The 12,857-nt window shown below is 38.6% G+C and overlaps 1 protein-coding gene across 1 annotated transcript in view; it reads left to right on the forward strand.

Annotated features, from left to right (window-relative positions):
* Positions 1 to 8,951, forward strand: part of LOC139748791 (ionotropic receptor 21a-like) — a 52,421-nt gene extending 43,470 nt beyond the window's left edge. Inside the window, exons 4-5 of the mRNA XM_071662225.1 lie at positions 1,223 to 1,371; positions 8,099 to 8,951. Coding sequence (XP_071518326.1) covers positions 1,223 to 1,371; positions 8,099 to 8,174 — 225 coding nt within the window. The 3' untranslated portion in view covers positions 8,175 to 8,951. The remainder of the gene's footprint in view (positions 1 to 1,222; positions 1,372 to 8,098) is intronic.
* The last annotated feature ends 3,906 nt before the right edge of the window (positions 8,952 to 12,857 follow it).

Raw genomic sequence — 12,857 nt, forward strand, 5'->3', positions numbered from 1 at the left:
ATACGTCCCCCTTTTTTTAAAAAATTCCCTGCAATACCCTCCAAACCTGCTCTTTTCCGGGGTTTTATTTTTCCCCAAAGCTTTTATTTTCCTTTCTTTTTTACCAAATCATTTTTTTTAAAGCCCTTTACTTTGCACCCACCCCGACCAAAAACCCATAACTGCCCCCTTCTCAAACATTCAAAAACTTCAAAATACCATTCCCTTCCTTCTACTTGTTATCACCTCCCCTTTGCCCCCTTCACTGAAGCCCCATTTCCCCTTTTTTACCACTTTTTTACCCCTTACAAAACATCTTTTTATTCTCCCTAAAATTTAATGATACCCTCTCACCCCAACTCTCATTTGCCCTCTTTTTCACCTCTTGCACCTTTCTCTTGACCTCCTGCCTCTTTCTTTTATACATCTCCTACTCATTTGTATATATATATATATATATATATATATATATATATATATATATATATATATATATATATATATATATATATATATATATATATATATATATATGTATATATATATGTATATATATTTCATATTTTGATGCAGTAGCTCTTTACATAAAGTTATAGTAATATCAAAGGACGTTTATAACTTGAAAAGATTAATAAGTACACTTTTCATGATATTAACTGCCGTTTTTCTTGGAGAGCTCTTTCTTGCACAATTGCTTGTTTCAATAATTTTTCATCTAATTTTACTCTGAAAATGTATATATCTGTTATTTGTCGTTAGATTCTCGTGTTATTCACCTTCCCTCACATGTGGTGCCTTTACTACCACAGCATCTGTGTCACACGTAATGAGTCGCCTCTGAGGCGACGAACGTTAGATATCGCGGGTAACTGTACGTAACAGTATCTTTTTTTATTCTGAAAAGAGTTCATCAATGCACCAGATTATACAATCACTCTCACTGAACATCAAGTCAGTTACTATATCCGGTGTCCTAGGCAAAGCTACCCCAGTAATATGCTGCGTTCAGTTGTTTCAAAACAACAGATTTAAGAGGAGAGCTACAGAAGCAACAGATGGTGTCCCTTAGAGGTAATTGCAGTTCATTTAGATATGCTCATGTGGATCTGCAAATACCTACATTTATATCGTGTTTCTTTTTTTGATATATCAAATAACACACTTCAGGGAAATACTGTCTGGAAATACTTAGGATATTCATTTTGTGTTTCTTTTTTGATATATATATGATTATATACTGCAGGATAAATTTGGAACGTTCACGGTCGGCCATGCACTACAACGTCACAGTCCGCTTAAAAGAAGTACGACCAAGTTTTGGGCTGGATACAACAGGGCGGTCTGGTCCGGAAGTTTCTTCTGGATGCTTTTCGAATGGACTCTTCATTTGAGGTAAGACTCTGTTCCTAAGCGAGAGAGAGAGAGAGAGAGAGAGAGAGAGAGAGAGAGAGAGAGAGAGAGAGAGAGAGAGAGAGAGAGAGAGAGAGAGAGAGAGAGAGGGCAGTGCTATTGTAACTCTTTCACCACTGAGTACCTCACAGAGAAACGCACGCCCATTGCAAAAAGAAGTGAATTTTGAAAAGTATAAACGTATTCCTAGTTGTAACTTCTGTTTCAGCAAGATGGCATCAGGAACAAACCTTAATTGCACATGTCCAATCCGCAGCTATCCAGTATGACAGACTGGAGCTAGAGCCCACCCTTACAGCTCAGTCCCCCACAACATTTCATTATTTCATCTGTTTTTTTCGACACACTAACGGCACCTCTCCTCCCATGTACTACATGAATCCCTTTCATCTCATCCAATCCATGCTTTATGACCCTGAATGTTCAAGTCCCTATTATAGTCTAAAGTCTCTATCGATCTGCCCCTCTATCCCCTTCTTCATCTCCCCCCCCCCTCACCTTTCTTTCCTTCACTTCTATCACATAGATCATCATAGTAAGTCTCTCTTCCCTCATCCTCTCCAGATGCCCAAATCACTTCGGTATACCCTGGTCGAACTTCTCTAAAAAAGATTCTCTTCCTTGAACAATTTATCTCACAACTACTCTCGTCCTCAAGCATTTCTTTCTAGCAAATCAACCTTACTTTTTTTTTTTTTTTTCTTTTTGCGTTTAGGTCCAAGACACATTCCACGGCAAATACTCTCTCAGGATGACTATATTATCAAACATATACATCTTTGTCCTCACTGACGCGGACCAGTCCTTTCTTATTTCTTGTAATACATTGAAGAATTGGCTCCTTCTCCGCTGTATGGCTTACTTCTGTCATCATGGTTCCGTCTACTGCTACATCCACTCCCAGGTACCTAAAATGGTCTTCCCCATTGAAACGCCTCATTCCTCATCACTCCTTCCAACCACCTAACTTTATTACCTAATTTTGTTACCACTAACTCTCAATTTTCTCGATTCAAGCACACTCCCAGCCTCTAACACCAGCTTCTGGAGTGTTTCTCTGGAGTCTGCAACAGAGCTTTAACAACAGACAACGGATTCATATCCCGAACTCCTTTCCCCAGCCATCCACCTCAGCCCACCACCAGTATCCTATGAACCCATTGTTCGTTGCAAGGCCTTTACATTGACCTCGATCACCACCTGTCCATAAAAAATTAAGACAGCCGTTGTAGTATTATCGATATACCCTCGGTACAGACCTACATTCACCAAGGACCACATAATCTCTTCCCTCTCCAATCACACACATGCCTTGCTCTCTTGTTTAAACACTCCTGACCACATCTATTGATATTTCTTTCTTGTATTCGTATCTCCTTCCACAAACCATATCATACACTTTCTCCAGATCGGTATACGTTTCATACAAGTCATCCACTTTCTTTAAGTATTTCTCAAACAAACTCTTCAGAGCAGACACCTGGTCCACATACCCTCGTTAAGTATTCTTGAAGCCTCATTGCTCTTTTCATGTCGTATGTTATGTGCATGCAACCACACTTTCTCGCCACTCTCATTCACCTATGAAGGTATGCTCATCAGACATATACTTCAAGCCATCGAACAATTACATCTACCCCTGCCTTTATGTGAGAGCAATATACAGGCATTTTGCTTTAAACTGACTAACTAGTCAGCAACACACTTATTCCATTTCTTGAAAAGCTCGCGTACAATCCCATCCACTCCTGCATCCTGACCATATTATCTAATGCAAGGCTTTCACTACCTCCCATCAAAATACCGAATCAGTAGGAATGAATGGTTCATACCACCTCTCCCCAAATGAGCCAGATCCTCTTCCCTGTTTTCTAAGACATTCAGCATTCCTTCAAAAAACTTGTGCCAACCTTTCGTGATATTTCTGCCTGTTAACACTTTCCCATCCGTTCTACTCGCTGTCCTTTGTTCTCTTAAAGCTATATATTCTTTCTGAATCATAGCCTTATAGTGTCTGAAGCTCATATACACTCTCTTGCCTCATACATAATTTGGTAACTTCTTCAGCTTTTACACATCTTTCTTTACCTATTGTCACTTTTTCTTGTACTCCTCTTAGTCACACGCACTTCTTCACTGCCGGTGCCGTTAAAACATTTCCCTTTTTTCTCTCACTAACAATATAACATCCTCATTCCACCTTCCTGATACTTCCATATCTCACCATACGTATGCCACACACTTAACCAGCGCATTTAAGAAACCACATGGTCAGCAAAAGACCTGAGTATAAGAAGAATTTCACAGGTTGCCGGCATGGAGCCAAGGAGCTGCATATTAAGAAACCTTGTGAGATAAGAATGAGAGAGTAAGAACCACTGGAGACGATTGACAACACGGGTTGAGAGATAAGAAACGGATGTGAAGAGGGTACATGGATGAGGTACGATATGGAACAGTAGATGAAATGCAGAGTGAAGAAGGAAAGAGTAACGAGATGGTTACAGATGTCCTAAGCACGAAGATTAAAATGGACCAGTAAGCACTTACAGAAATCACTCAACAGTACCCTAACCTATACATGGGAAATTGTATAAACAAATGAATAAAGATTTAAGCTTCCGAAAGAGGAAAAAGAAAATCAGTATGTAATGGAACCAAGGATATATTAGCTAATAGTTCTATCTGCAGCAGCTAAATCAATCTTCTCACTTCCACCGGGGATCCTATGCCTCCAATAAACCCTAAATACGAAATTTAGCTACTCTTGCTACTCCCTAAATACAAAGGTTGGGTCGGGTGCGTCAAAACTGCCCGAGTACTTTTCTCATCCAAAAAAACACAACTTTCAGGCTCGTCCTTTCATTGCCAGGCTCATGAAGACTTTCACCTACTTCTCGTGATTTATTTTCATTCTATGTCTGTCATGATCTTATCTCATTACATTCTCTAACACAGTCCTAGATATCCTTTATCATGAACAGTGCCATCCTTTCTGTCGCACTTCTCACTTGCCCTACTAATATCCTTAACATTTATAAACCATTCTGCACGTTTCCCTTCAACTTCTAGAATGTCTGCGTTATATTCAACATACGTAGTACCTATCTGTATCTTCTTTTAATCTTGGCGTCTGTCACGCATATGGAGACATCCCAACGTCTGCCTATAAAAACAAATGTTAGTTTGATGCATTCTTCGTGTCCTTTCAACAGTTGCCCAGTGCGATATGAGAGGTAAACATAGTTTTCATATCCACTTTCCCCATGGATAAATAAACGCTTTGATTTGATAATGAGAATCGTGTGGATTATGGCTGGTTAAGTGTAATGTGAGAATAGAGTTTGTGGGTCTAGCTCCTGCAACACACACGTATGCGAGGTAAGGAAGGCAGACGACAATCCAAGCCAGGGAAAGGAACGCAAAAGCAACTCCAGTGCTAGATCACTAAACTGGCATCACTACTTACCTACGACACCTAGGTGGTAAAACTTGCCTGGACGTATTGAGTGGCAAGTAGAAAATATAAATGATTATGTAAACAACAATAATAAGAAATGATAATGATAATGATTGATGATAATTATGATAATTATAATAATGATAATAATAGTAATAATAGTAATAATAGTAATAATAATAATACTGATAATGATAGTAATAATAATAATAATAATAATAATAATAATAATAATAATAATAATAATAATAATAATAATAATAATGATAATAATAATAATAAGAAGAAGAAGAAGAGAAGAGAAGAGGTAGTAAAAGCTTTGCGGAAGATGAAAGCCGACAAAGCAGCAGGCTTGGATGGTATTGCAGTGGAATTTATTAAAAAAGGGGGTGACTGTATTGTTGACTGGTTGGTAAGGTTATTGAATGTATGTATGACTCATGGTGAGGTGCCTGAGGATTGGCGGAATGCGTGCATAGTGCCATTGTACAAAGGCAAAGGGGATAAGAGTGAGTGCTCAAATTACAGAGGTATAAGTTTGTTGAGTATTCCTGGCAAATTATATGGGAGGGTATTGATTGAGAGGGTGAAGGCATGTACAGAGCATCAGACTGGGGAAGAGCAGTGTGGTTTCAGAAGTGGTAGAGGATGTGTTGATCAGGTGTTTGCTTTGAAGAATGTTTGTGAGAAATACTTAGAAAAGCAAATGGATTTGCATGTAGCATTTATGGATCTGGAGAAGGCATATGATAGAGTTGATAGAGATGCTCTGTGGAAGGTATTAAGAATATATGGTGTGGGAGGCAAGTTGTTAGAAGGAGTGAAAAGTTTTTATCGAGGATGTAAGGCATGTGTACGTGTAGGAAGAGAGGAAAGTGATTGGTTCTCAGTGAATGTAGGTTTGCGGCAGGGGTGTGTGATGTCTCCATGGTTGTTTAATTTGTTTATGGATGGGGTTGTTAGGGAGGTGAATGCAAGAGTTTTGGAAAGAGGGGCAAGTATGAAGTCTGTTGGGGATGAGAGAGCTTGGGAAGTGAGTCAGTTGTTGTTCGCTGATGATACAGCGCTGGTGGCTGATTCATGTGAGAAACTGCAGAAGCTGGTGACTGAGTTTAGTAAAGTGTGTGAAAGAAGAAAGTTAAGAGTAAATGTGAATAAGAGCAAGATTATTAGGTACAGTAGGGTTGAGGGTCAAGTCAATTGGGAGGTGAGTTTGAATGGAGAAAAACTGGAGGAAGTGAAGTGTTTTAGATATCTGGGAGTGGATCTGGCAGCGGATGGAAACATGGAAGCGGAAGTGGATCATAGGGTGGGGGAGGGGGCGAAAATTCTGGGAGCCTTGAAGAATGTGTGGAAGTCGAGAACATTATCTCGGAAAGCAAAAATGGGTATGTTTGAAGGAATAGTGGTTCCAACAATGTTGTATGGTTGCGAGGCGTGGGCTATGGACAGAGTTGTGCGCAGGAGGATGGATGTGCTGGAAATGAGATGTTTGAGGACAATGTGTGGTGTGAGGTGGTTTGATCGAGTAAGTAACGTAAGGGTAAGAGAGATGTGTGGAAATAAAAAGAGCGTGGTTGAGAGAGCAGAAGAGGGTGTTTTGAAATGGTTTGGTCACATGGAGAGAATGAGTGAGGAAAGATTGACCAAGAGGATATATGTGTCGGAGGTGGAGGGAACGAGGAGAAGAGGGAGACCAAATTGAGGTGGAAAGATGGAGTGAAAAAGATTTTGTGTGATCGGGGCCTGAACATGCAGGAGGGTGATAGGAGGGCAAGGAATAGAGTGAATTGGAGCGATGTGGTATACCGGGTTGACGTGCTGTCAGTGGATTGAGTCAGGGCATGTGAAGCGTCTGGGGTAAACCATGGAAAGCTGTGTAGGTATGTATATTTGCGTGTGTGGACGTATGTATATACATGTGTATGGGGGTGGGTTGGGCCATTTCTTTCGTCTGTTTCCTTGCGCTACCTCGCAAACGCGGGAGACAGCGACAAAGCAAAAAAAAAAAAAAAAATAATAATAATAGTAATAATAATAATAATAATAATAATAATGATAATAGTAATGATAATAATAATAATAATGATAATAATAATAATGATAACTAATAATGATAATAATGATAATGATAATAATGATAATTATGATAATAATGATAATAATGCTAATGAAAATAATAATAATAATAATAATAATAATAATAATAATAATAATAATAATAATAATAATAATAATAATAATGATAATAATAATAATAATAATAATAATAATAATAATAATAATAATAATAATAATAATGATAATAATAATAATGATAATAATAATGATAATAATAATAATAATAACAATAATAATAATGATGATAATAATAATAACAATAATAATAATAATAATAATAATAATAATGATAGTAATAAAGAAAATTATAATGATAATGATAAAAGTGATAATGAAAATAATGATAATAACAATGGTAATAATTATTACTATAATAATGACCAAAATCATGATGATAGTATATCAGAATCTAAGACTTAGATTTTTTTGGGGGGGTAGTTACTACTGACGGCACAACACATGTACCGAAACAAATTCCATTGCTAGAAAGGAAATCGTACCTTAACATAGTGACATAAAGACAGACTGTCAGCAATAAACTAAAGTCAGTAGAACGAGAAGCCCAAACAAGTTCGTCCAAGGTCAGGGAAAGAAGTGGAAAATAAAACACCTAATTCCTTGACTGATCTTTTCATTAATTCACTTGTTATTGGAGAGTCCCAGGAGAGTGAAATTCTTTCAACATAACAATGATAATCTAAATAAGGTAGTATGACCCTGCCCTACAGTTATCGTCTAATTAGCCTAGCAGGTGAAATTAGCTATACATTGTGGACTGGAATGTCTCGGCATATATGATAAACTATTCTGAAATCATCTGATCCTAATAATGATATCAATTTTCTTGTCTTTAGGTGTATGAGTAGTTCGAGAAGCTTTCCAGTATTGAACTATTTTCTCCAGTTTTCCTGACATTTTGTAACTGGATGCGAACCTTTTCATCAATAATCAACTATTCAGTTTCTCATGAGTGACACTCAAAACATGACTTTCTTATGCCAGTTGCATCACCTGGTACCTGCAAGAGCGCAGGATTACTAAAGTGTGGAAAACTTGGTTTGTTTCAAATAATGAAAACACACCATTAGAAAACAGGAGTTAAGATATCCTTGCGTCTCTCATTTTCAGAAGTACGGCAGTGATGAGGACGGCAGCGACAGTGACCAGGTGGCTAAGACAGACGGTGTCATTCCCCTCAGCATAGACCACATGCAGGGCCTCTTCGTAATTACCTGCTTTGGCTGGTTTTGTTCTGCTGTCTCCTTCGTTATGGAAAAATATGTTCTCTCTGACTAAATATGCGTGACACCGTAGCAGTTGACTTACCAAAAAACTGAAATAGATAAGACCATCAGATCATTGAAGTTACAGGGACAGTGGCACCAGCATCCTTGGGTTGCTGTATAGCGAAATTATAGAACAATAAACGATTGGCAGTTGTACTGTTCTGAAGTAGCTTCATTTCCCTTACATCCACTTCTTTCCAAACTGAACCATTTCCTGCTTTCTTTTACTCTTTATCTTAGAATATCAATCAGTCTCCATCGAGTTTCCCTTTTTCATACGCTACAGACAAATAGGTTACATTCACGGCTGTTCTTATCATACACATCCATATGCTGTTTACTTTGTAGCTGTAGCTACAAATATCATTCCTTCATTTTACCTTTTCATTGTAATGTCTACACTCAGTATGGTATGGTGTGATTCTATGCACTCGTAATTTGCCACCATTCAATAACCTTGGAAATAACGTAAGCATTTTAACAATATCCGGTCTGAAGCTCTTCACTGTAACTATCATATTGCATTATGATCTCATCTGTTCCTATTCTCAAAATTACTCTTTTGCCTCGCAGGCTTCTTTTTGTATGGTACAGAAGTCTACTAATGTGTATAAAAAGACGTTTATTCACAATACTCGTTTAGTGAATATTAGCAATTTCATTATATTTTTCTTGTAACCTCTTAAGATGTTACGATGAATAAAGAGTTCAGTTTCCTCATTCATTTCTTATTCTAATATATATATATATATATATATATATATATATATATATATATATATATATATATATATATATATATATATATATATATATATATATATATATATATATATATATATATATCTTTCTTTCATACTGTTCGCCATTTCCCGTGTTAGTGAGGTAGCGTTAAGAACAGAGACTGGGCCACTGAGGGAATATCCTCACCTGGCCCCCTTCTCTGTTCCTTCTTTTGGAAAATAAAAAAAAAAAAGAGAGAGAGGAGGATTTCCAGCCCCCTGCTCCCCATATTTATTTCATATTGATTCATTATGCTTAATTGGTGCTTCCTGCATCAGCAAGGTAGTGCTAGGAAACAAACAAAGAATGGTCCAGCCACTCGTACACACATATATACACATAAATGCCCAAACATGCACATATACATATCAACATATATACATACTCGGATATATACATTTACACACAAACACGTACACACACACATATATATATATATATATATATATATATATATATATATATATATATATATATATATATATATATATATATATATATATATATATATTTATGATTTATACTTTGTCGCTGTCTCATGCGTTAGAGAGGCAGCGCAAGGAAACAGACGAAGTGATGGCCCAACCCACCCACATACTCATGTATATACATACATACGCGTCCACACACACACACATATACATACCTATACACCTCAACGTATGCATATATATACACCCACAGACATATACATATATACACATGTACATAATTCATACTAACTGCCTTTATTCATTCCCATCGAGACCCCGCCACATAATAAAATACTAACCCCCTCCCCCGGCATTTGCGCGAGGTAGCGCTAGGAAAAGACAACAACTCAGTCTCTAGCTGTCATGTATAATGCACCGAACCACAGCTCCCTTTCCACATCCAGGCCCCATAAAACGTTCCATGGTTTACCCCAGACACTTCACATTCCCTGGTTGAACCCATTGACAGCACGTCGACCCCGGTATACCATATCGGTCCAACTCACTCTATTCCTTGTGCGCCTTTCACCCTCCTGCATGTTCAGGCCCTGATCAGACATAATCTTTTTCATTCCATCTTTCCACCTCCAATTTGGTCTCCAACTTCTCTTCGTTCCCTCCACCTCCGACACATATATCCTCTTGGTCAATCTTTCCTTACTCATTCTCTCCATTTGACCAAACCATTTCAAAACATCCATTTCTGCTCTCTCAACCACACTCTTTTGACCACCAAACATCTCTCTTCTCCTTTCATTACTTACCCGATCAAATCACCTCACACCACATATGGTCCTCAAACATCTCATTTCAGCATATCTACCTTCCTCCGCACAACTCTATCTTTAGCCCACGCCTCGCAACCATATAACATTGTTGGAACCACTATTTTTGCTTTTCAAGATAACGTTTTCGACTTCCATGCATTTTTCAACGCCCCCAGAACTTTCGCCCCCTCCCCCAACCTATGATTCACTTCCGCTTCCATGGTTCCATCCGATGGCAAATCCACTCCCAGATATCTAAAACACTTCACTTCCTCCAGTTTTTCTCCGTTCAAACTTACCTGCCATTTGACTTGTCCCTCAACACTACTGAACCTACTCACCTTGCTCTTATTCACATTTACTCTCAGCTTTCGTCTTTCACACACTTTACTAAGCTTTTGGAGTTTTGGAGTCACCAGCTTTTGCAGTTTCTTACACGATTCAGCCACCAAAGCTGCATCATCAGCGAACAACAACTGACTCACTTCCCAAGCTCTCTCATCCATAACAGACTGCATACTTGCCCCTCTCTCCAAAACTCTTGCATTCACGTCTCTAAGAAACCCATCCATAAACAAATTAAACAACCATAGAGACATCACGCACCCCTGCCGGAAACCAACATTCACTGAGAACCAATCACTTTCCTCTCTTCCTACACGTACACATGCCTTACATCCTCGATAAAAACTTTTCATTGCTTCTGACAACTTACCTCCTACACCATATATTCTTAATACCTTCCACAGAGCATCTCTATCAACTCTATCATATGTCTTCTCCAGATCCATACATGCTACATACAAATCCATTTGCTTTTCTAAGTATTTCTCACCTAAATTTTTCAAATCAAACACGTTATCAAATCGTGTACCAATTCTGAAACCACACTACTCTTCCCCAATCTGATGCTCTGTACATGCCTTCACTCTCTCAATCAATACCCTCCTATATGATTTCCCAGGAATACTCAACACACTTATACCTCTGTAATTTAAGTACTCACTCTTATCCCCTTTGCCTTTGTACAATGGCACTATCCAAGCATTCCGCCAGTCCTCAGGCACCCCGCCATGAGTCATACATACATCAAATGACCTTACCAACTAGTCAACAATACAGTCACAACCTTTTTTAAAAATTCCACTGCAATACCATCTAAACCCGCTGCTTTGTTGCCTTTCATCTTCGGCAAAGCTTTTACTACCTATTCTCTGTCTACCAAATCATTCTCCCTAATCCTCTCACTTTGCACACCACCTCGACCAAAACACCCTATATCTGCCACTTTATCATCAAACACTTTCAACAAACCTTGAAAATACTCTCTCCATCTCCTTCTCATATCACCACTACTTGTTATCACCTCCCCATTAATCCCTTTCACTGATGTTCCCATTTGTTCCTTTGACTTACGCACTTTATTTACCTCCTTCCAAAACATCTTTTTCTTCTCTCTAAAATTCAATGATACTCTCTCACCCCGCCACTTATTTGCCCTCTTTTTCGCCTCTTGCACCTTTCTCTTGACAACCTGCCTCTTTCTTTTATACATCTCCCACTCATTTGCATGAGTTCTCTGTAAAAATCGTTCAAATGCCTCTCTCTTCTCTCTCACTAATAATATTACTTCTTCATCCCACCAATCACTACCCTTTCTAATCTGCCCACCTCCCACGTTTATCATGCTACAAGCATCTTTTGCACAAGCCATCACTGCTTCCATAAATACATCCCATTCCTCACCCAATCCCCTTACGTCCTTTGTTCTTCCCGTTTTCCATTCTGTACCCAGTCTCTCCTGGTACTTCCTCACACAAGTCTCCTTCCCAAGCTCACTTACTCTCACCACTCTCTTCACCCCAACATTCTCTCTCTTCTTTTCTGAAAACCTCTACAAGTCTTCACCTTCGCCTCTACAAGATAATGATCAGACATCCCTCCAGTTCCATCTCTCAGCATCTTAACATCCAAAAAGTCTTTCTTTTGCATGCCTATCAATTAACACGTAATCCAATAACGCCCTCTGTCCATCTCTCCTACTTATATTCGTATACTTATGTATATCTCTCTTTTTAAACTAGGTATTCTAAATCACTAGCTTTATATAAGTACATAAGTCCACAAACGATTCATTTGTTTCGTTTGAATCCCATGTCTCCCAGTTACAACCCTGAAATCCGACACACAGTTGCACCTAAATCACCCATCACTAAACTGCTTACGAACTCGATCAGCTCCGCTTAGAGCACTTTTCTCTTCTTTCCTCTCAGCAACATGTTCATAAGCAATAGAAGTCACCCACATCTCATAATCCGCTGTCACTTCCATCCATATCACTCTGGCCCTCACATCCATACTCTCACATTCATTCCCTCCACTCCTCTTTCAAAAGGAGTGTCCACCCTTCCTTTGATCGCACCCTCAAATTTACCCAGATTTTTTCGATAGGATATTCCCAAGCCATTCATCTCCCCTTTCTCTTGAGTTCAGGTTGACTCAGAGCCGGAACATCGTGGATCCTCTCTCCAGACACACTACCTATCCTTTTCTTTTCATCCTGGTTACATCCACGCAG

This window comes from Panulirus ornatus, chromosome 5 (genome assembly GCF_036320965.1).
Source record: "Panulirus ornatus isolate Po-2019 chromosome 5, ASM3632096v1, whole genome shotgun sequence".
NCBI lineage: Eukaryota > Metazoa > Arthropoda > Malacostraca > Decapoda > Palinuridae > Panulirus > Panulirus ornatus.